Source organism: Argiope bruennichi, chromosome 5 (assembly GCF_947563725.1).
Source record: "Argiope bruennichi chromosome 5, qqArgBrue1.1, whole genome shotgun sequence".
Classification (NCBI taxonomy): domain Eukaryota; kingdom Metazoa; phylum Arthropoda; class Arachnida; order Araneae; family Araneidae; genus Argiope; species Argiope bruennichi.
In genome coordinates, this window is record NC_079155.1 from 75,568,763 (window position 1) to 75,592,213 (window position 23,451).

Sequence of the window (23,451 nt, forward strand, 5' to 3'; positions counted from 1 at the left end):
CCTGAACCCAAATTTGCGTCACAAGATAGCGCAACGAATATCATTCATTTAAGTCGTTATGTTTATAAATTGCAGTGTTTACATGCACGCTAAAGTACAGAGAGATAGATTGTTAAATGTCTGACAGATATGGGTCTAAATTTGTAAAGAATTTATATTTTAGATGCTAAACCTGTGCTCCAAATTTTATCAATCTAGCTCTTTGCGTTTTGTAGTTATAAAGTTCATTTATATTCAAACAGACAGACTTTTATTCAAAATTTCATTGAAATCTAGAAATTTGGTTATAAATCCATATGCCAAATTTAATCTGTCTGCCTCAAAGTGTTTTTGAATTTTCGTGTTCACAGCCAAATAGAAGGACTGGCGGACGGAAAGACATATATAATGCCAAAAATGTGCTTTTTCACATCATGAAAGACTGAAACTTGCAAATTCGCCAAAATCTCGATGACGATTATAACGTTTTCTCTGTATTTAGTATTACGAGTTATCGCATTTACATGTTTTTGAAAGTACAGACTGACAGACAGTCAACCTGTTGCTAGATGTAGATCAAAATCTGGGAGGTGTCTACACTGTAGATTTTAAATCTGTGTTCGAATTTTGTCTATCTAGGTTTTTTGCGTTTTGTAGTTATCAAGTTCAGTTGTATTTGGAAAGCTGGATGGACAGGCAGAATTCTTCTGATTGAATTTTGCAAAAAATTTGATAGAAATATACAGATTTGGCATAAGACCGTATGCCAAATTTCATTCGTCTATCTCAAAAAGTTTTAGAATTATTCTTATCAGAGAGAAGCAGACAGACATACTTTTTTCCAAAAACGTGTTTTTCGAATTGAAGTGAGATCTAAAACGTGGAGACTCGTCAAATCTGGAGTTCCAGTTTTTTAAAGATTACAATATTTTATCTACACTTCGTATACGAGAAAGGAAAAAAAATACTATGTATAATCACAAATGTTTATGAACTTACGATATAAAGCAATTCTCCAAGTGAAATTAGTTGAAAATCCTTGTCTAGCAGCTCGAACAAATTTATTATTTGGATCTTTGTGTGAATCCAATTTAGTTGAAAAAGCGGAGCTTGCTATAACATCAAGTGTAAAGGCGCCATAAAATCTGATAACAGAAAAATAAAAACCTTCAATAATTGTGAAATTATTCTATTAATATTCATTTCCGAAATAAAAGGGAGGGGGCTGTAAGAGGTTAAACTATCGTATATGTAAAACTAGAATTTACATTGTAATATTTAAAATAGTATTAAAAAATTACTATCTGAAAATGAACTTAAAAATGTAAAGAATGTAAAGTTTCGAATAAGAATTAATTTACTACAATAATATTTTTAGGACATATGCGTAATACTAAGAGACAGCTAACAGTAAACTAACATAGCAAAAGGAGTAAAATTGTTTCAAACATTAAAAAAAAATACTAAAATTTACTAGAATTTGAGATATGATATTTCAGAATGGTCCAGCTAATAATTGGCACGGTCATCTCGCAAAGGTTTACTAGCTACACAATGGGACTTCATGATGTAAACGATGTTGTTGATCAAAGCTTGTGGCAACAGATCCCATTCTTTTTATAGCGAAGTTTTTAAAGTCTGGGCAAATTTCTGGAGGTAAGACTCTTGATTGAACATCCCAAGCATGCTTTATGGAATTGTGATCCGGAAGTTTAGCACTTCACACCATTTGATGAATGCCCACTTCATTCAGAAGACCATCAGCACTTTCAGTTTTATGTAGCCTCGGATTGCCGCTCGTAAAAATAAAATAATCGCCAACAGCTAGTTTGAAAAGCTGCGATAGTTTTTTTCAGCATCAAAAATATGCCTTAGGTTTACAGTCTTTGATCAAGAAACCCTTCCAAGAAATTTATATTCATCTGTAGTATTTGATTTCGGTTTTGGAAGAATGATAATAAGCAGCACAACGATCTCTAGTGGTGAAGAATTATAAAGAATCATTACATGAAATAAATTTTTACTCATTATTGAAGAGTTTATGTTACCATTCTTGCTGTCTCCGAAAATGGTTACTCTGGCTCCAGAAGAAACGGATCCTATTCTATAAATATTGAGCAGAATGCATGCCACTGTTCTCAGTGCCGCACATTCTGTTCGCAATCTAGGTATCTGCAGAAGTTTTCCCATCTATACATCTTTAGAAGATTCTTCATCTAGGCATCTATAAAAATTGGTCTAAAATTTATTTTTCCAAACAAAACAACGAGGTCTTGAGAAAGTTCATAAGCCATTAATTCTTTATGATGCCATGCACTTAAAATCATGGATCAACATTTGCTTTGCATGGATCCATTACGAGATGACTATGCTATTGATCCATATTAGTTTTCGGGTAATTTTTAAATGGTCTTCCTGTAGTTTGGAATTTATTCCATAATCTTGATACCATTATCGTTCGAAGTACTTCTAGCTATCGAGCAAAGTCCGTTTTAGACTGGCAGTCTTTAAGCAAATAGCCAAGTCTCCATCATAAATGATTCTGTAAATTCATATTTACAGTAATCAATACGTGGTGAGAATTATTTTCTAATGATAATACTTTTACAGGCGAAATTACCAAATAATAAGAGTAGCCTCATTTTAATTTAAATCAACCATATTCATTTAATTAAAAATAAATGAAGCTCATTTATCCTTTGAATGCTTAAGAGGCACCTAATGTGATATAGATGTTTACTTTGTATTAATTATTTTTAATTATAATTAATTTTTTTTAGATTTAGTGATTGTTATATATAATTTCGAAAAATATGCAAACAATATTTAACTAACTCGTTTTAAAGCTTGTCTTTTTTATCATATTAGTCGTAAGATCAAATCTTTTGTGCTTTACTTGTTATATTTCAATAGTAATAATTTTTTAATTTAATTCAAAAATTTGAATTTGGAAATCTTTCCATGGAAAGCTTTAATATAAATTTTAAATTTCATTGATTTAACTGAATACTTTCTACTAATAAGATTGGAAAATTAATCAATCATCAAACGCAACTTTTTTAAATAAAATTAATCACTCGAATAAATTTAAAATGGCAACACATTTAATTACGATCTTCTAGCATATTTCTGGTCCAAATAATATTGTAAAGCAAATATTTGTATTTCCAGTATCTTTGATAAGGACTAAAAGTATTGTGAATAATAAAGTCTTTAAATAAATCTATAATTATATAATTAATAAAATTAATTCTAATGAGCAAGGGGTTTGGAACTAGCCAAGTGAAACAGAGTAATGAAGATAATAAAAGTTTGCGGAACTTACTCTTTAGCATTAAAAGATCTACCACTTTTTGCAATGTTTTTGAAATTCTGCATCAATGTCTCACTACACTCTTTAATGATGTTTACCATCTGAAAAAAGGAAAGAAAAATGTCAATGTCAACTTAAAAGATTAATTTATCACCAAGAAATTACAAAATAATACGTAAAACAAGCTTAATGTTGAGAAGGCCATTCGTTAAAACTTCTACTATTATATGTATCAATTAGTTTTAAAACGAGATATAAAATTTAAACATAATCACAACAATAAGATTTGATAAAAGCCGTTATTGTTGTTCTACCTCATCATTCGATTTAGAGAAGCGATTATATGCAAAATTGTTATGAAATAAATTTGCTATTATATTATCTTTTATATGAATTTATTCATCCAAAGATAATTTATGACTCAGTGATAATATCTTCATCTTATTTTTGTTGCTATCATAATATCATTCTCTGAGTAGCAATATAAGCCTTTACATACATTTTTTGTGACATTTGCAGTTTTTTCACACAATTAACTTAGATATACATTATTTGTCAGATTACTGTATTCATTTTTATAAAAGATATTATATAGCTTTCATAACAGTAATAAATTTTATAAAGAATGTGAATGATGAAAAACTCGATGATAAAATCCAGGGCCACCTCGGGTACTGAGGAGTCCAGGTTCAAGTTCCAATTCTATCGAAGAGTAATGGTATAAGTGCGATTGGTAAACCGCTAATCCGTCAATGGCCAAATGGTAATCCGCTATGGCCAAATACTCTTTCCCTGCACATAAGCTTGGAGAAAAGAGAGTTGACTCAGCTACCATTCTCCTCATTTGACTACGATTCAATTTGTCCCAAAAGAACCCTAGTGATACCTCAAAATGAAATATTGATATAAATTATGAAATGAATAAGACTTTTTTTTAGTTGAAACTGTTTCTTTCGAGATTCAATATATGAATTTGGAAAACTAGTCTTTTTAAAGTAAAAAACATTCAGAAGCACAGTGCCATTTTTATTGTTTGCTAAAATGTTGACTTAAACAGAAGGAAACGAGTGTTTGAAAGGGGAACTTAAAATCTGCGATACATTGACTCATGTAAATACTGTAATTTCAAGATTATACTTCTGTATGTCCATGTTCCAGAGATAAGAAATAGAAGTTAAGCTTGAAATATTCATTTTCAATGTTTTTTTCGTATTGGCCCCTTTTAACAAAATATATCTGAGAATGTTATCTTACTTAAACTGTGCGCATTTATACGCTAAAAGGCAAACATCTCGCAAATTCTATTCTTTAACAATGTGAAAGTAAATAATAAACATATCACGATACATTTTTCGAATTGCTCTGATCTTCGTGATTGGCCAAGCAACTCAATGCACGCTTTAATACTCTCATTTCCTAAGATAATTCGAGTTTAAGTAAATCAAAATACTGGAACGCCTGAGTTTGTTTTTACAACACATGAAAAATTCCCTATCACCCTCAAAAATTTAAATGATAATCCGTGACCTTAAGGGATTATATACAAAAGAGACCACGCTTATCTAATGGCTATTCAATAATTGTATGTTCGGACATCTTTTGAGAGTTGTCAAGAAATCTGCTTGTTAATCAAACTCATCTAAATAAGCATATCTAACGAAAAAAACACGCGTCTTGGGTATTCAATCAAACATACACAATGAAAGGGGAAAGAATTTCGTAGTGATATCCAGGCATCTCGGGTACCTATCGAAGTTTCGTTGAACGGGTGTTTTTGCCTTATCAATATTGATGGAGTTAAGAAATAAATTAAAAATAACGTTACCCTTTTTATTTTACCGGTGGTGAAGGTTGGTGAAACAACGCTTCTCACCCGCTTCCAGTCCTCTCCGGTCAGCGAGGGTAACATCGAGTCTACGATAGCATTCCCAGAGAGAAAGTCCTGAAATAAGAAATAAACTTTTTGAAAAAGAAGAAAAATTTGGGAAGAAATCCTAATACATGAAATGATAAATGATAAATTGGATACATAATTGATATATTCTTTATTTCATTTTGAATAATAAGTAATAATGCCCCATGTTCTGAATTTGTTCCACCAATAACAGGTTATGAATATACCTATAAATTTTAGTTAGCAACAATTTCAGCAATTAATACAAGCCTTCATTATTACACAAATCAAAATGTTCATGCATAGGAAATAAATAGAACCCATGCAAAAAAAAAAAAAAAAACCCTCTCTAACACTTTTGGCTAGAAGAAGGACAGATATTGTAAATCAGCTCGTTTCATATAATTTTACTGTAACTGGGACAAGAATATTAAAAGCGAAAACATCTTCACAATTTTAGAATGAATGAAAGGTAATCATTTGTTTATACTATTCACTCTATCACCGACGGAGAAATGATCCTTATCATTGGGCAAAAGAACTTCGATTGAAGGCAACTGGCCTTTTAACACTTCACAGTTAAGTTCAGATTTACTTTTGAGAGTGCTAATATGGAGAAAAAAGTAGAATCAAATACCAACCAATTTAACCTTGTTGAAAGACATAGTTTTAGAAGAGATGGAATCATAGTTTAGATTGAAATCTGTCTAGATTGTCACATTAACCTTCACATGTGCTCCATGGAGAAATGAATGTAGAGAAGAGATCCTTTACTGGTGTTATTGGTGAACACTTGCTGACAAACTGTGTATGCTAATGATATAGGCAAGCAGTTCAACTTAATGGGTGATAATGCTGGATCTAACGAAACAGGGCTTGTTGAGGAATATGTTTGAGGTTTAGAGTGAGTGGATTGGGCTGTTCAAATTCCGAATTTTAAGTGGGCACAGTATTCATGGGATTATCTTGGAATATAGCTGGCTTCTTCAAGTAACCCTTGGAAATCTTTAATGTACTTGAACGAGCGTTGTTTCAAATGTGCTTACAAGAATTGCTTTGCTTCCTGTTTCGATGTCTAATAACTTAGTTGAAGTGTAGAAAATTGACGCCATCAGTGTCTTAAGAGAGGAATATGACAAAGTGCAGATGCTACAACTGACGTTTTTGTAAAATTAACATTCATGTTTCAAATTTTCTAGAAATTACATTTTATTGTTTACCAATCGTCTTTGGCTATCAGATGATTCGCTTGGGATATTTATTGTGCTTAGTTTCAATTAAATTCAAATGCATAACTTAGTATTCGTGATTTCTGAAAACAAAGAAAATTAAAGCATTAAATTATAGTAGACATAAACCCTATTTCTTTTTTAAAAATATAGCCTTTTCCCAGTTTTATTTATTATGCACATAAAAATTCTTAATGAAATCGTGATCATTCACATCACCCTACTTTTGAAGATCAGCGCAAACTTGGAATTTAACAAGGAAAATTATTTTAATTAAGTGCTATTATCCACTCCGTAATTTATTTTATAGAAATTATTTTTTCAGAATACTTACAATTATTTCTTGTGAAAAATAAAATTTAATTATACTGCTAGATTAAATATGTATTTATCTACTAAATTTCAAAGAATTTTATAGTTCTGAATTTATTATTTTTAAGTCACTAAGAAAACACCAACCGTGAAATATTTTGTCCAATCAATGTAAATTGTTAGAACTGCATAGTTCTGGAAAATTTACTGAAATATTTACCTAAATTTTTTTTATTTGTCAGTGAAACATCTTTAGAGTGAGTTAAATTGAAAAATGTACTCTCCGGCAATATCACACAGTTTTTTCAAGGCTAAACAACGGCGAAATGAAATTTAATTAATAAAGAAAGTAAGCAAAAATAAGATGATCCTGAAAAATCCACTCACGATGGATTACTGGAGAATGCATTTTCCAATTTTTGGTCGCACCCTTTTTTTAAACAACGGCGAAGTGAAATTTTGATAATAAAAAAAAGTAAACAAAAATAATTTTTTAAAAATCTGAAAAATGCCCTCTTGAGAGAATACCGGAGAACACATTTTTCAAATTACCTCCAACCTTTTTAAAAGCACAGAAAATTCCTAATTTTAATTCCAAATATTTCCCTCAATCTTCACATAACTCCACGAACCTTTTTCCTGTGTCTTTATTATGGTATAGCGTGCAGTTTTCTAACTTCACTTTTTGGGCGATTTTTTTTACTTATTTTTACAACTTTTTTTTATTTCGTCACTAGGGGCTCTGTAATTTTCCTCAATAAATTCAACATAGTTACTTTACTATATGTATACGTTACTTCCTTGGATGTATGAGACGCCATTTTGAATTTAAAGTATTTAAAGGGACTTTACCGATAACCTGTATATATAAATATTGTGGAATTTATTTCTCAGATGGAACAAGAACAACGAAATCTTTTATAGGTATCTCTGTAGTTGACTATAGAAATCATACTTACTCTTCTATTGGCGAACGATGGAAACTCTTTCACAAGAATCTCCCGGATAAGTTTAGGGTCTGCAACTGACAAGAGAGGTCGGCTGCCTTCAAAGAATCTATGAATCAAAAGTTTAGACAGGAATTTTGTAGAATATAAAAATTTTCATTGATAACTGAATATCTTCCCGAGTTCTACGAAGGCTATAAAATAAACGTTAAATAATGTGTTAAAGTTTAAAATTTCCAATTTTTATTCCAACTTTTATTATTTCCAACTTTTGTGTCAGAATTAATGTGATAATAGAAGCATTGAGTTGACATCATGACACTCGCAGCAGTCCTTTCCCCCTTTTCTTCTAATATATTCAGAACAAATTTATGCACTTACTGAAAGAAACGCTATGGATCTGACTTTTCAGAATATTATACAGCTAATAACCTATTATAACCTACCTAACTTTTGAATATCAACAATTATATTTAATTTCTGTTTAATAATTCAGATATAGCTTCATGTACGTTAAATTGCAAAGCAATAAAGTTGTACTTTTTATAATTTTTATGCTTAAATTCTGTTCTTTATGTACATAAACTTTTTTATTGGAGACTAGTCCCATGATATCATAGTGCTATTAAAAATGTAAATATTCATTTTATCCATCTTCCAACTTTCGTGGTACTATATTTCACTGATAGTAAATAGAATTCTTTTTTAATTTCCAAAAATGGGAGAAGATTACAAGATTAAACATTTCATGAAATAAATGTTTAATCTTGTAATTTTTGTTTTCGAAAATTTGTATCTCAGAGCAATAATGTAACCTAGTGTTGGAAATCAGATAAAAAAAAACAATTTTGAAAAGGTGCTAAAACTCAGAAAAATTTTGCACGACATTTAAATTAGTGGCATCGAAAAAACAATTTTGTAAATTTTCAAACAATGTAAAATTCAATTTTGTGAAATAATATTATATGAAGTTAGTGCGGAAGAACTGCAAAATTCAGCTAAATTTTTAATTAAGGAAAACTCAAATAAAAATTTCAAAAAATATATACAGGGTGCTGATTAAAAATTTCAAGATACATAGGTGCCAAATCCGATATCTGTAAGTCAAATGGTCTGATTTGTAGAACGCCAATACACACTCACACGTACATCCTTATTATTAATAGAGATAATAACAATTACAATGACAAAATGCAAGTTGCATTATAAATGCATATCATTTTATCATCAGAAATAAAAGAAAAATGAGTAAAATTTTGAAGCTGAAAAATGATGTACAAGAAAAAATTTAAAGAATATGTAAAATAGTTAAATAACTTAGTTTTAATTAAATTTAATCATGGATTTGACGTTTTCGTCACTAACTTTGGATGGTATAATTCTACAAAAATTATATTTTACAATTACAGTAGACTCCCGATTATCCGCGGGCGGGTTATCCCGCCTGCTACACTAAGGTTTTTTTTTTTTTTTTTTTTGCTTCCAAGCAAAAAGAAAATGCTTACAAAGCAAGAAGCAAACACAAATGATTGATTTCTTCAATTTACAGTTATGCTTTTGTAATTACATAATACATTACAGTATTAAAACAGTACATATGTATTAATTTTTCTGTGTATCCTTGACGCCTCTCGTAAGTACAAAGCACCTTTCTGTTTTCACTAACAAAATGCATTTTAGGTTCGTTTTGAGTGATATACTAAAATATTAAGCGCCAGTTAAACATTTCCTGCTGATTATTTTACGTTTTATTGTACATAAAACCATTTTTCAAATTGGAATTACTGTTTTCTCTTTTGCTATACCCGTTTTTAGCTTTTTTCGGATTATCCGTGATTTTTGTTATCCGCGGCTTCCGCGCCACCCAATTCCGCGGATAATCGGGAGTGTACTGTATATACAAAAATAATTTCCAATTATTCTATCGGAGATCATTATTTGACCTACAATTTTGCAATTATATGCTAATCAATATTTGTTAATGAGCTTTTAGAGCTGCTAATTTATTTTCTGTTCGATTTCATTCACTATTTTTAATAAATTCTTAGAAGTATTTTTAAATACATTAATATTTTTCATCCCTTTTTATGGGATTTATATTCACTCGCAGACGATATTTATAATTTATACATTTTTCATGTTAATGTTATCCCTGCCATATAATGAAAAATAAATGTCGAAAATGAAATAAAGATTTGTTATAGGAAGACTATAACAGTGGTTTAATATGATATTTCAGACTAGAAATTTAAATTTCCTTTAAGTATTTTTCCCAGATATTGTTGTTAGATGGGTAAAATATATTTTATTTAATTACTTGCACATCTCTAGAATCATTGTAACAAGCCCACATTCAATATTTTGTCTGCTATTGAATCATATATTTGTGTCTCGTTTGCATATAAACTATCGGAGAATGCATCATTAACATATAAAAAATAAATAATTATTAATTACTACAATTTACATATTTTAACGATAATTAAATAAGTCAATCTATACTTATATAAAGCTCAATGTGTGTGTGTGTGTGTGTTGACGCTCTACAGGCCAAACCGTTTGACCTACAGCTACCAAATTTGGTACATGTATACATTGGAGGTCGGAACCTGGGCACCTGGAATCCCTTTTTTGAATTTTTAATTAGAATATCAATTATTAATTAAAAACTAAATTTCCCGCCAAAAAAATCTTTTCATTTTCCCCACCGCCAAATAAGTAAGGCTTCAGTTTTTTTTCCCACGCTAATGAGGCTAGGCTTAAAATTTTTCGACCGATTATTTCAAACGACTCTGTTTATTTTCTTAATGTTTGATACATTTAAAATTAAACATTGTTAATTAATCGATCTTTCAGATTCATTCTGAAGTACTTTCGAATTAAAATAAAACAGAATAAAGGAAATTAAAAATTTCTTATCTACATAGCGTTACCTCAACTGGCGTATGAAAATTCACGCATTTGCGTTACCAACTGGAGTTGAAAATTCACGCATGAACATTGTGTTCTGATTGTTGACAACTATTATCAACGATGCGGACTTGATTTAAATTATTTTTAGGTTAGTTGTATGCTTTTGTAATTAAATTGTATTTATGTTAGTTATATATTTTTGTATATGCTTATAGTTTTAAGTACAGTACTGTTTTAAATAGTTTTTTTTACCTGTTTTTGACGGATTACTTTAAACGATTCAGTTTATTTTCTTAGTGTTTGATGCATTTAAAATTAAACATTGTTAATTAATCGATCTGCTCATGATGAATCTGAGAAAATTTTGTTGACAAATTCTTCAGATATTACATAAATTAAGAAAAACATTCTTTAGTTCCCATAAGGTTTAAACGATCAGCGACTCTGTTTTCAGTAATCGTATTATAAAAAAAATGCTTTGTTTTAGTAAAAAAGTATTATTGCATTAATTGCAGATTAATCCTTTCCACTTTAATTTAAAGCATAAATTCTACGGGAGCTAATGGAAAATTAGAGAGATGCATATTTTCCATTAGCTCCCGTAGACGAACCTGGAGGTTGAACCTGGAACTGAAGGCCTTTATAATATTATGAGTGAATTATATGACTATCAAAATTTGAAGTTTTAAAATATTTTCATGAAGAAGTTATTAAAATAGGAATTGTATAAAATATTTAATTATTAAAATTTTAACGAACATTAAGATTGGCGAACCGGCTGGTCGCCAAAGGCGGCTAGTACTTTTAATAATGAAAAATGCAGTAAAATATCAAAAAAAGCAGCATATTTTACATATAATTCACTCAACTGTAAAATGAGTAATTTTGTATTGCTTTTTTTTATAAAATATATTTTAAAAATTCAATAAATAAATACATTTCTGGAACGCATTAAGAGCCTTAAAAATTATTTACTAATGATGCCAGAGGATATAAAACAGTAGCTATTTAATTAACAAACACATTAATTAATTAAGTACGCTCATGTTCAAAAATATTTTAGAGTTGACTTTGTATTTTAATTTTGATAAACAAAACAGGTAAAGTTAAAGATGCAAAATTTCGCTCTGCTTAACTGGTAATAAATATAAGCAAATGTATAAAAAAAAGTATAAGTTAGCAAACAACAAGAGAATTTGCATGTAGAAAATTTAAAAACGAATTTGAATTAATTATCTAACAGACTATATACAGTTTGAGTAAACGATCTATAAATAAGGCATGTTTTTTTCGGGGGGAGGACAGAATTATTACATTGTTTTAAATGGACGAAGAATGCTTATTAAATTGTTGATTCATAAAGTATACATAAAATTGGAAAGGTTTAAATTAAAAAAAAAAAATAAAAAATATCCAAAATAATAATTTTGTAAAATTTTATGCACTTTTTTATTAAATGCACATATATAATTACGAAATAAATTTTTAGAAATAACGCACTTACCCATAGATTGGTCCTAGCTTTTGATAACGTTCCCATTCTATTTCATGAAATGGCTACAATATAATAGAAAAATGTAATTATACATATAAGCATATTTCGAGTATAAACGTGTTATATATGAATTGCTATACATATGAATATTATTTTTTATTATTAGTAGTACTAAAAGTTCATTATAAATGTTTATAAATAAAAAAACATTCGCCATCATTTTTAACTTCCAATTCATAAAATCAAAAAGTACAATTAATTATTAGTAGATTATTTGCTGTTATTGTTTGATGCGATTAATTAATTATAGATTTTGCATCTCTTTCTATAAATATTATTATCCTTGCTTTCATTAAATTTAAAGTAATATTAGTCGCAGACGATTTTGTAAAATTTAAGTAATTTTATGTTGTTACCTTCGTTTCAGTCACATTTTATACAGTATAAATCGCAGTAGATTTTGACAAAATTATGGCATCTCTCTATGTATAAATTATTATTTTCATTACAGTAAAATTTAATTTTTCCAGGATGTAATTGCTAAAAATATGTAGATTATAGAATGGAAAATTCGGGAGGAATAAAAAAAAATTAATGGAAGTTTTTAGACGATTCAACAATAATACTAAATAATTAAGATTTGAAATTGAAGTGAAAGCTGTCTTTTATAAAATTTAAAAGCAACTGAATTTCTAATTTGAATTTTTTTTGTAATGTCAGAATTTTACAGGCAACGTGCGAAATTTAACCAGTCTATGAAATATCTATGGAAAAAATATGCTAAAAAATACTAATACTACTAATGCAAGAACAATTGATCTAAAAAACTTTCTTCTTTTTCATCGATTGGATGAAAAGTTTGATACATACATAAATGTTGGCCTAAGAATGAAACCACTAATAAATGATATCCTCTTTTCTAGATCTGTCCAAAATTTAATACACATTTATAATTATGATGATAATTTAACGAATTTTATGCATATACTTCCTTATGTTTTTAAGTTATCGTATTACATGTGAGCGTGACGGGTTTCGCCTGCCCAAATTATTAAAGAAATGAACACATTTGAATTAAGAATACATACCGAATTTCATCGCTCTAGCTCAATGCAGTTTTGAATTATCACATTCACAGATAATTCCAAAAACGTGCTTTTTGGACAGATGTCGATCAGAAAGATGAATATTTCATAAACCTCAAGATCAAAATTTTTTGATAATTACAATATTTTCTCTTTAAGAAAAATTAAAAATACTGTAATTTCATTTTTGTTTAATTAGTTGTGTCATTCTATAGTAGTTGTCTTTTTCATATCGCAATTCTTGTCATAATATATAATGCTTAGATGCTCTATGGAAATAAGGAAGATTTCAAAATAAATTAGAAATTTCATATGTTAGAACGTTTGAAGTTCTTATATTATTTTACTTGATTGCCAACTTTTTTCGATGCCGGGTTTGCACTTGGCCTGTTGTAAGATGCCAGTTGGCAGCGCATGCGTAGGAAGGCTGAAAACTGCTGTTCAGTCGATGACAAGTAATTGTCCCGATGGGACAACAACAAGCCAATGCACTATTATTATTTTTTACTGCGCATGCGTTTGTAGACTTTGGTGGCTTTGTTTTTTTGGCGTGAAAAAATTGGTCACTTATCATAGATTAATTCCGACATTTTTTGCTCTTTTTCCTTTTGGTGCAAAGTTGTGTGTGTGTATTTTATTTAATTCGCTATTTCTTTTCTATAATTTTCCGAATTTAAATTTGTTGACTTCTTAAAAAAAGTTTACTATGTTTCCTTGTGTAAATATCCACCATCTTAATACGATACGCAGTGAAAAAGAAAAAATACAAAGACGCCAAAATGTCAATTTATAGCCAAGCACTGAATGCCTGAATCTATCTTATGGAATTGTGACAAACATAAATCAGTCCCTTTCTACACATGCGCTGCCTATTGGCCGTCTTATAACTGGCCGGGTGTAAACTCAGCATGATTATCAATAAATGAAAAAATTTACAGTAGAATGTTTTATCTTGAAACTTAGGAGTAAACTGAAATTACTATGAGTTACTGATTTTTTTTTATTATTTGAAAAGATTGTTTTTATTAGAATTTATTTAACTGCACACATTTCAAGTTTGTAAAGAGGAAATTTTGCAATCATTGTTTTGCTTATTTCTTAATGTACTAGATTCTCGAAATTTTACGCATTTGTATATTTTCAATGACACCACAATATTTCAATGTTTGTTGAATTTAATTACCTGTTAATAAATTGTAATTAAATTATACTTTCTCACAAAAGGTACTAATTTTAGAAAAAAAAAATAAGAAAAGAATTCCTTAATATTTATAAGGATGAATTAGGAATATATCAAAGATTAAAAAATAGAAAATAATACGATAAAAAAGTTTTTTGAAACATGCTTTTATTTTCTTATAATAAAATAGAAAGTAACTTTATTAACACAAATATGGACGTCAACATAAAGTCATGATAACGCGAAGAGCTAAAGACAATACTATAACAAATTAATCCTTAGTAAGGATTTTAAGAAAAAAAAATCCATATGCATTCACAATATGTATGTATATACAGAGTGCGGCAGAAAAAATCGGACAAACAAATTTTAATATAAATTGATTAAAAATAAATAAATTAACAAAATAGAACAAATAATAATAAGATTAGACATACTGATAAATAAATTTAATTGGTTTCAAAGTGGCCGGCTTTTGCAGTGATGCAGAGGCGCAAAATCTTATTGAAATTTTCAGCAATGGGCCGCAAGTCTTCTTCCATTAATCTATCCCAGTCCCGCAGAAGCCATTGCTTTAGACAGTCCAAACTTTTATGCCGTATAGTACAAGCCCTTGACTCCAAAATGGACTATACGCTTTAATCATGAGATTGAGATTCGGCGAGTATTGTGCCCATTCTCCAGATGATACCACATCCAGAAAATTTCTCTTCCATCACTCTTCTGTCTTATTAGCCTTGTGAACTGATGCAGAAAGTTGTTGAAACTCCCACTTTACATTGTCTAAGTGCGTTTTGACCCACGGAAATATAAAAGCTTCTAAAATGTCCCACTGGTACACTTTTATTATTATTTTAGCTCTCACATCCACAAAAATCAGACATGTTTGGCAGCTTTCACACATTCCGCCCCAGACACTGACAGACTTTGGATTTTTGCAATGTACAACAATTGCTGAAGTGCTTAGTGCGTCTACAGACCAGAACCCTTAATTCTAGGAGTTACGAGCTTTTGGACGGTAAAGAGCTTCTCATTAGTGAAAAGGAATCTCTCTCAATGCTGACATGCGGCCTGTTTCAAAAGTTTTCGGCGTCTTTGGAGCCGTACGAGTTTTTTTTCTTCAGGCAGAAACTGAAATTTCTGGATCTTGTAAGGCTTCAATCGAACTCTGATTTTGCCATTTGTTGCACTGATCGGTCCCTTATTTCCAGTCACCAGCGATCTTTCTCATGGAAACCTTCGAATTTCATTGAACTCGTCTTTTGATAACCTTGCGGTTACTGAAAGAGTTCACCCTACGTTTTAGTTCACTTCCTGGACTTTGAACCATCAATGCCAAGCTCTTTGAAACGATAGATTGCTTCAGAACACTATTTGCCGAGACACATTAAGCAAACGAAGGACTTCATATTGTTCGTTTTCCAACTTTAATAGCATATCTTTTGCGTGGCATTGTAAAAAGGCAAAAAATCAGTACACTGAACTAAAAGATGCATTATAAAATATGATATAATTGAAGTGGTAGACAAAAAAATGAACAAAAATAAAAAAAGAAATGAATTAACTTTTATTCTATGATGTAATAACTTCGCTCGATTTTTTGTGCCACACCCTGTAAAGAAATGAAAATCTATTGCAAACATAAGTATTATCTTATTTAAAGTATTTATATTAACGATCAGTGTTTTTTCAATTTTCAGTTTATTTCCAAATTTTTAGTGGCAAAATTATTTTTTATATTGTAGAACATGAAAAAACCGTGATTTTAAAAAGCATTTTCTTCATTAATTATAGTCTATATTAAAGAAAGAAAAATTATATTTGATAATCGTGCCGGCTTAAGGCACTGAATTCAAACTGGTTCAATTAATTTAAATTTAATTGATTCTTAATATGAATAAAAGTCATTCCAATTAGGTATATATCTTCGAGTTCTCGTTCTAAATAAATGAGTTGAATTCAACCAAACTTTAAATGGTTATTATATAAAATAAGAGTAAAAAATATTGTCAACCTTTTAAAGGGTAAAAGTTAATTACTATTCAATTTATTAGAAATTAACCGAAATGTCGCTATTTTTCTGAAGTAACTCCAGAGCAATTTATCACATAAATATATTTTCATACCATCTTAAAATTCAAACTTTCACCTTTTCAATGATACCAGTTTTATTTTCATGTAAATTTTTTTCAATCCTGATTAATTTTTCAAAAAAATTAATAAATAGTTGAATAGAAACAGACGATTTTGAAATAAGAAATTAAGAAATATTCAGATGCCAGATGAAAATGCGATTTTTTATGGTTCTATATTTAATTTTTGATATTTCTGTATTATTTTAAAATATTTTAGCATCGTTTTTCATTCGTTTTAGAAGAATATTTAAGATTATTTAGTTAAAATAATACTGCTGGCTACAGAAAAATGTTGTTTTCTATAGTACTTTATATAAAATAAGCTTTTGTATTAAAAATAAATTACTTAAAAAACATTCTCTAAATAATGCGTTGGAAATTTTTCGCAAATGACACAAAAATAAAATTTCAGTCAAAAGTACAGAGGTATGTCTAAAGTTTGAATGAAGTTTTTGCGACAATTAACTAAATCGTAAAACTTTTAATAAGTAAAAATCATTAATAAAATATTTCATCCTGGGTAACATTAGATATTTTATGTAGAAATAAATTAAAATTTCATGCTGCATTTTCTTATTTATTTGTCATGCAAATTTGTTACTTTTACTACAAGCACAAGCTTAGTATATCGTAAGCTTAGTATATCTTAGTATCTTACTTCCTGTTTTCTAACAATCGTGATCATCAACATTTTTTTTTTCCATCAGAAAAAGTGTGGCTAGTGCTAAAAGCTTAAGAATCTTCAGTTTGTAAGGAGTATTCATAACAAAGAAATAATTGCACATACTTTGAACAAAAAAGCAAATGTTGAGCCAAAAAAAGGTAAAACTGGTTTAACGTAAGGGATTCCTCTCTTCTTCCAGTAATTAGCATTTCGAGTGGAGTACCTGCAATTACAAAAGATTTTACATACAGTAAAGATATTTCATATCTTTGTATTAATTCTATTCATCACGGCAGTGTATACTTGCATTTACAGAAGACATTCAGTAATCTAACAGATATCAAACCAAAAAGAAAAAAAAAAAACTATCTTATAACAATAATTCCTTTTTAAAACGAATTTTTATTAAAAAAAATTCGTTTAAAAAAATTACAAAATGTACCAAAGTTTATAGAATATTATATTATATGTAATAATACATATAAATTACATTTCTAAATCGTGTCGTTTAGAAGACTCCAAGGTAACTGAAATTTGAACTCAAAAGGCTTGCTTATTTTCTTTTTGGCACTCCTCATTCACCCTTCTTAAAACGCCACTGAAATTATTTTATTTTATTTTAAATCAGCCTCGTTCGCAATCAGTTAGCTCGCGCATCAAATAAATTGCATTCATTTATTGATACCCACCAACTTTAATTTAATCACTCAACATGAAGATCCATGAAAATTCCGAAGTCTATATTTTTATCATGAAATTCATGTCGACAACTTGCAGTTGAATGTTGAGACGGGCAGTTACTTGATTCCATTAGGAATGTTCATACAGACAGTAAATAGAATGCTATAAAGTTACTTTAAAAAAAAGATTCCGAATGTCTTTCATAATTTAACCTGTAACTGGGGACGGTTGTCAAAATGACTCCGCGTTGCTCATTAGTTCTGATTACCACGTGGTATCTGTCCTTGAATGCAGTCACCTTCTCAGTATCTTCAAGTTATTCTTTCAGCAGTATGCTGGCAAAAGCCTAAGTATGAACAAGTGCGTACCACCGAGTTATTCTTTTTCAAAGTTTTTCTTGTTATTTATGGAGTCATTGACTCCATGTTTCTAAAATCTCTGAATTTGAATAATGGAAAAAGCATAAAGAAATATTCTTAAAATAATCTTTTAAAATATTGTATTTTCCCTTTTTGTTTGTTAAATTCTAACAGTTATTAACATTAGTGTAATTCCGTAATATCTAAACGAAGTAAATACACATCAAAGGATTATTTAGGTTTTTCTTGTAACATCTTCCCAACATTTAATATTATAAAATTTAACATTTTTAATATTAATAGTTTTAGCATTTTTTTGTAACTACATGACTTCCAGAATGTATTGTGTTTTCAACATAAATTCTAACGCTGTTTACAAAAGACAAATAAATAAATAACAATGGAGACATTTTAACTCCATGTATCTGGAAGCGTGAAGAAATTCATGTTTCCAGTTACAAATAAGCAAAAAAGAGTAAAGAAAGTAAAAAGAGTGAAAAGTAAAGTAAAGGAATTTAAAAAGAGAACAATGATGATCCAATGATCCGTATCTACATGATTTCCAGAATGTACTGTGTTTTCAACATAAATTCCAACGCTGTTTACAAAAGACAAAATAAATAAATAACAATGGAGACATTTTAACTCCATGTCTTTGGCCGCTTGAGGAAATTCATGTCTCCAGTTACAAATAAGCAAAAAAGAGTAAAGAAAGTAAAAAGAGTGAAAATTAAAGTAAAGGAATTTAAAAAGAGAACAATGATGATCCAATGATCCGTATCTACATGATTTCCAGAATGTATTGTGTTTTCAACATAAATTCCAGCGCTGTTTACAAAAGACAAATAAATAAATAACAATGGAGACATTTTAACTCCATGTCTCTGACCGCGTGAGGAAATTCATGTCTCCAGTTACAAATAAACAAAAAAGAGTAAAGAAAGTAAAAAGAGTGAAAAGTAAAGTAAAGGAATGTAAAAAGAGAACAATGATGATCCAATGATCCGTATCTACATGATTTCCAGAATGTATTGTGTTTTCAACATAAATTCCAACGCTGTTTACAAAAGACAAATAAATAAATAACAATGGAGACATTTTAACTCCATGTCTCTGGCCGCGTGAGGAAATTCATGTCTCCAGTTACAAATAAGCAAAAAAGAGTAAAGAAAGTAAAAAGAGTGAAAAGTAAAGTAAATTAATTTAAAAAGAGAACAATGATGATCCAATGATCCGTATCTACATGATTTCCAGAATGTATTGTGTTTTCAACATAAATTCCAACCCTGTTTACAAAAGACAAAATAAATAAATAACAATGGAGACATTTTAACTCCATGTCTCTGGCCGCGTGAGGAAATTCATGTCTCCAGTTACAAATAAGCAAAAAAGAGTAAAGAAAGTAAAAAGAGTGAAAAGTAAAGTAAAGGAATGTAAAAAGAGAACAATGATGATCCAATGATCTGTATCTACATGATTTCCAGAATGTATTGAGTTTTCAACATAAATTCCAACGCTGTTTACAAAAGACAAATAAATAAATAACAATGGAGACATTTTAACTCCATGTCTCTGGCCGCGTGAGGAAATTCATGTCTCCAGTTACAAATAAGCAAAAAAGAGTAAAGAAAGTAAAAAGAGTGAAAAGTAAAGTAAAGGAATTTAAAAAGAGAACAATGATGATCCAATGATCCGTATCTACATGATTTCCAGAATGTACTGTGTTTTCAACATAAATTCCAACGCTGTTTACAAAAGACAAAATAAATAAATAACAATGGAGACATTTTAACTCCATGTCTCTGGCCGCGTGAGGAAATTGATGTCTCCAGTTACAAATAAGCAAAAAAGAGTAAAGAAAGTAAAAAGAGTGAAAAGTAAAGTAAAGGAATTTAAAAAAGAGAACAATGATGATCCAATGATCCGTATCTACATGATTTCCAGAATGTACTGTGTTTTCAACATAAATTCCAACGCTGTTTACAAAAGACAAAATAAATAAATAACAATGGAGACATTTTAACTCCATGTCTCTGGCCGCGTGAGGAAATTCATGTCTCCAGTTACAAATAAGCAAAAAAGAGTAAAGAAAGTAAAAAGAGTGAAAAGTAAAGTAAAGGAATTTAAAAAAGAGAACAATGATGATCCAATGATCCGTATCTACATGATTTCCAGAATGTATTGTGTTTTCAACATAAATTCCAACGCTGTTTACAAAAGACAAATAAATAAATAACAATGGAGACATTTTAACTCCATGTCTCTGACCGCGTGAGGAAATTCATGTCTCCAGTTACAAATAAGCAAAAAAGAGTAAAGAAAGTAAAAAGAGTGAAAAGTAAAGTAAAGGAATTTAAAAAGAGAACAATGATGATCCAATGATCCGTATCTACATGATTTCCAGAATGTATTGTGTTTTCAACATAAATTCCAACCCTGTTTACAAAAGACAAAATAAATAAATAACAATGGAGACATTTTAACTCCATGTCTTTGGCCGCGTTAGGAAATTCATGTCTCCAGTTACAAATAAGCAAAAAAGAGTAAAGAAAGTAAAAAGAGTGAAAAGTAAAGTAAAGGAATTTAAAAAGAGAACAATGATGATCCAATGATCCGTATCTACATGATTTCCAGAATGTATTGTGTTTTCAACATAAATTCCAACGCTGTTTACAAAAGACAAATAAATAAATAACAATGGAGACATTTTAACTCCATGTCTCTGGCCGCGTGAGGAAATTCATGTCTCCAGTTACAAATAAGCAAAAAAGAGTAAAGAAAGTAAAAAGAGTGAAAAGTAAAGTAAAGTAACAATGAATATCAATAATACATGAGATTCCAATGTAATTAAGCAAAATCAATATTCTCGGTGGAAAAGTTAATTTCCAAAGGCAGATAATTAATTTAAAATCTGAGAAACTTCTAATTTTTCTCCTTACCAATATAAGGACAGGACGGATACTAATCCAAGAAATAGCGTGATGACGAAGGGCTCGTACAAAAGCTCCTCTCCAATCATGTCGGTACTTTCGTCCGAGAACTCTTTCCGTCTCTATCAAGTTCACTTGTTCCTTTGACAGTCAATCAAAGCATATACGGGAAGATAAATTCGATTTAAAAAATACATTGACGTGAGTGAAGGACGAACTTACAATCTTATCTAATTGTAGATATTATCTTATGCTTTCATATAAGAGAATAAAAGCTAATCGATTACGTCAAGGAAAGTTTTTAAGCGAAATTGTTTATTTTTTTATCAGGTAAAAATGGAAAGCAATAATCTTCTGCTAAAAAATGAAAATCATGATGATTTTGCATTTATTTTCGGAACAAAGAATAATACTTGTTGAATTCTATGGATTTTATTTTCTTAGATAAAATTCAGAGATTTAAAAGATTGAAATGAATAATGTAATTTCATTTAATTCCAAATAATAATAACTAATTCTTATATATCGTTATCATATGTAGCTGTAACCTTAAACAGGTTACTCCGACCCGCCCGAAGACACACGGAAAAACTTGAATGACCGGACCACCATAACAGCAAACGTTGGCGAGAACTGTGGTTGAGTCCTATGGATACAACCTGTCCCTTGGGAATTACGTGCTGCATTGGTGGGAGGAGCTAGACTCCCACCTTTTTCTGTACCCACCAGGGTGGTGAGAACCAACCACCATGCCGGAAGCTTCTCATCCTCAATTACGAGGTGTCCCCTGGGAGGATTGTATGTAGTTTCAAGTTTTTCTGATGAATGAAGCGTACAAGAAGACTTATGGTCGTAAAATCTTTTATAATTTTAAATTAATTATATTAAAAACTATACTACTTTTTAAAAAAATTGGCTTAAATTTAAAAAAGGGAAAGAAAATAACATTAGCAGGATTTTTTAAATTAACTGCAGGCAGTAAATGACATTTGAGATGGTCGATTATAATTAATTATGATTCCATATGAGAGTTGCTATGGTGGCCTAATCAAGGGATTGGTCTGGCCGCTGTGGGTAAACCATATAATAAATTTGCTTTGGAATTTTTTTTTTACCTCGCGCAAGATAAATTTTTATTTCCATAATGAATATCACTACACGAGATGAATGCTATATTTCCTTGTTTTAATTTATTAGTTTTTGCATTAACTACTATTTTTTTTTCGTTAGTTGTTTTAGTTTAAAACATTTTTTTTTTTGCTTATATATACAACATATATTTGATAGATTTTGCATAGATGCAACTTATATTTTTGTTATCGTTTTGTTCCACCCGATGATTTTACAGTTTCTGATTTTAATCAAACGAAATACACTTTTATTAATACATTAGTTGTCTGCTTTCATTTCTTCCTGTACATCCAAGTTCAGGGGTAAATAGAAATTTGAATCATGCCTGAAATGAAAGGGACCTACTTAGGTCAATCTTCAGTTACGAAAAAAAGGGAAGTCAAACCATCAGAAACCGAAGAATAAAACATACAAAATCGGACAAGCGCTGAAAGGAAAACATATAAAAAGAAGACCACAAGAAAATTCTATAAAAAATGCAAAACGAAAAGAAGGAGAAAAAGCAGTAAAATGCAGATACAAGTCAAACGTTGAAAGGAAAGCTGATCGAGAACAGCGGGAAACTGAAGTGCATCACAATATACAAGTTCAAGGTGAAGGAAAATAATCTTGCGGCTTAATGTTGCGTAATGTAGGATGAGTATTTGTAATTCCAACTGTGCTTAAGAATCTGGAAGTATTGTGCATTGTGAGAGGGTGGTATAGAGTCACTTGGCTCACACTATTAGAATAGAAACGAACTTCCTTTTGCTTAGGATTATTTCACCTTTTGAAAAATATATTTAAAAGCGAGATCTAAAAAATTAAATTCACCAAAAAGGGACTCAAAGGAGATTTATATTTATTACGATATATTTGGGACTCTATATATAGAAAAAGAAATGGAGGATCAAATGAAAAACATTTTGCATCATGTCGGATAATCAGCTCTTTGTTATTTAATTTATTTTGTCTAGTTTCAGAATATTTATGATAAAAAATTTAATTTGATTTTTTTTCCTCAGTTTGATCAAAAAAGGGAAGGAACCTGTTGCGACATAGTTGTAAATATTATTTTGCATCATTACAATAATCGCTCACTAAATATTTGCCAAAATAAAAGGCAAAACAAACCGTTTATTACTTTTTCGTATACGTATTATAAAGAAAGTATAATCATTGTCAAAAAATGCAAACTTGAGATTTTGACGAATGTCTGAGTTTT

General features: G+C 29.7%; 1 protein-coding gene across 1 annotated transcript in view; it reads right to left on the reverse strand.

Moving 5' to 3' along the window:
• The window catches only part of LOC129969389 (cytochrome P450 3A21-like), a 34,791-nt gene extending 13,502 nt beyond the window's left edge, over positions 1–21,289 (reverse strand). The window contains exons 1-7 of the mRNA XM_056083952.1: positions 21,126–21,289; positions 17,270–17,369; positions 12,092–12,144; positions 7,687–7,783; positions 5,118–5,234; positions 3,305–3,393; positions 979–1,124 (exon numbers count right to left, since the gene is read on the reverse strand). Coding sequence (XP_055939927.1) covers positions 979–1,124; positions 3,305–3,393; positions 5,118–5,234; positions 7,687–7,783; positions 12,092–12,144; positions 17,270–17,369; positions 21,126–21,205 — 682 coding nt within the window. The 5' untranslated portion in view covers positions 21,206–21,289. The remainder of the gene's footprint in view (positions 1–978; positions 1,125–3,304; positions 3,394–5,117; positions 5,235–7,686; positions 7,784–12,091; positions 12,145–17,269; positions 17,370–21,125) is intronic.
• Positions 21,290–23,451: the final 2,162 nt, after the last annotated feature.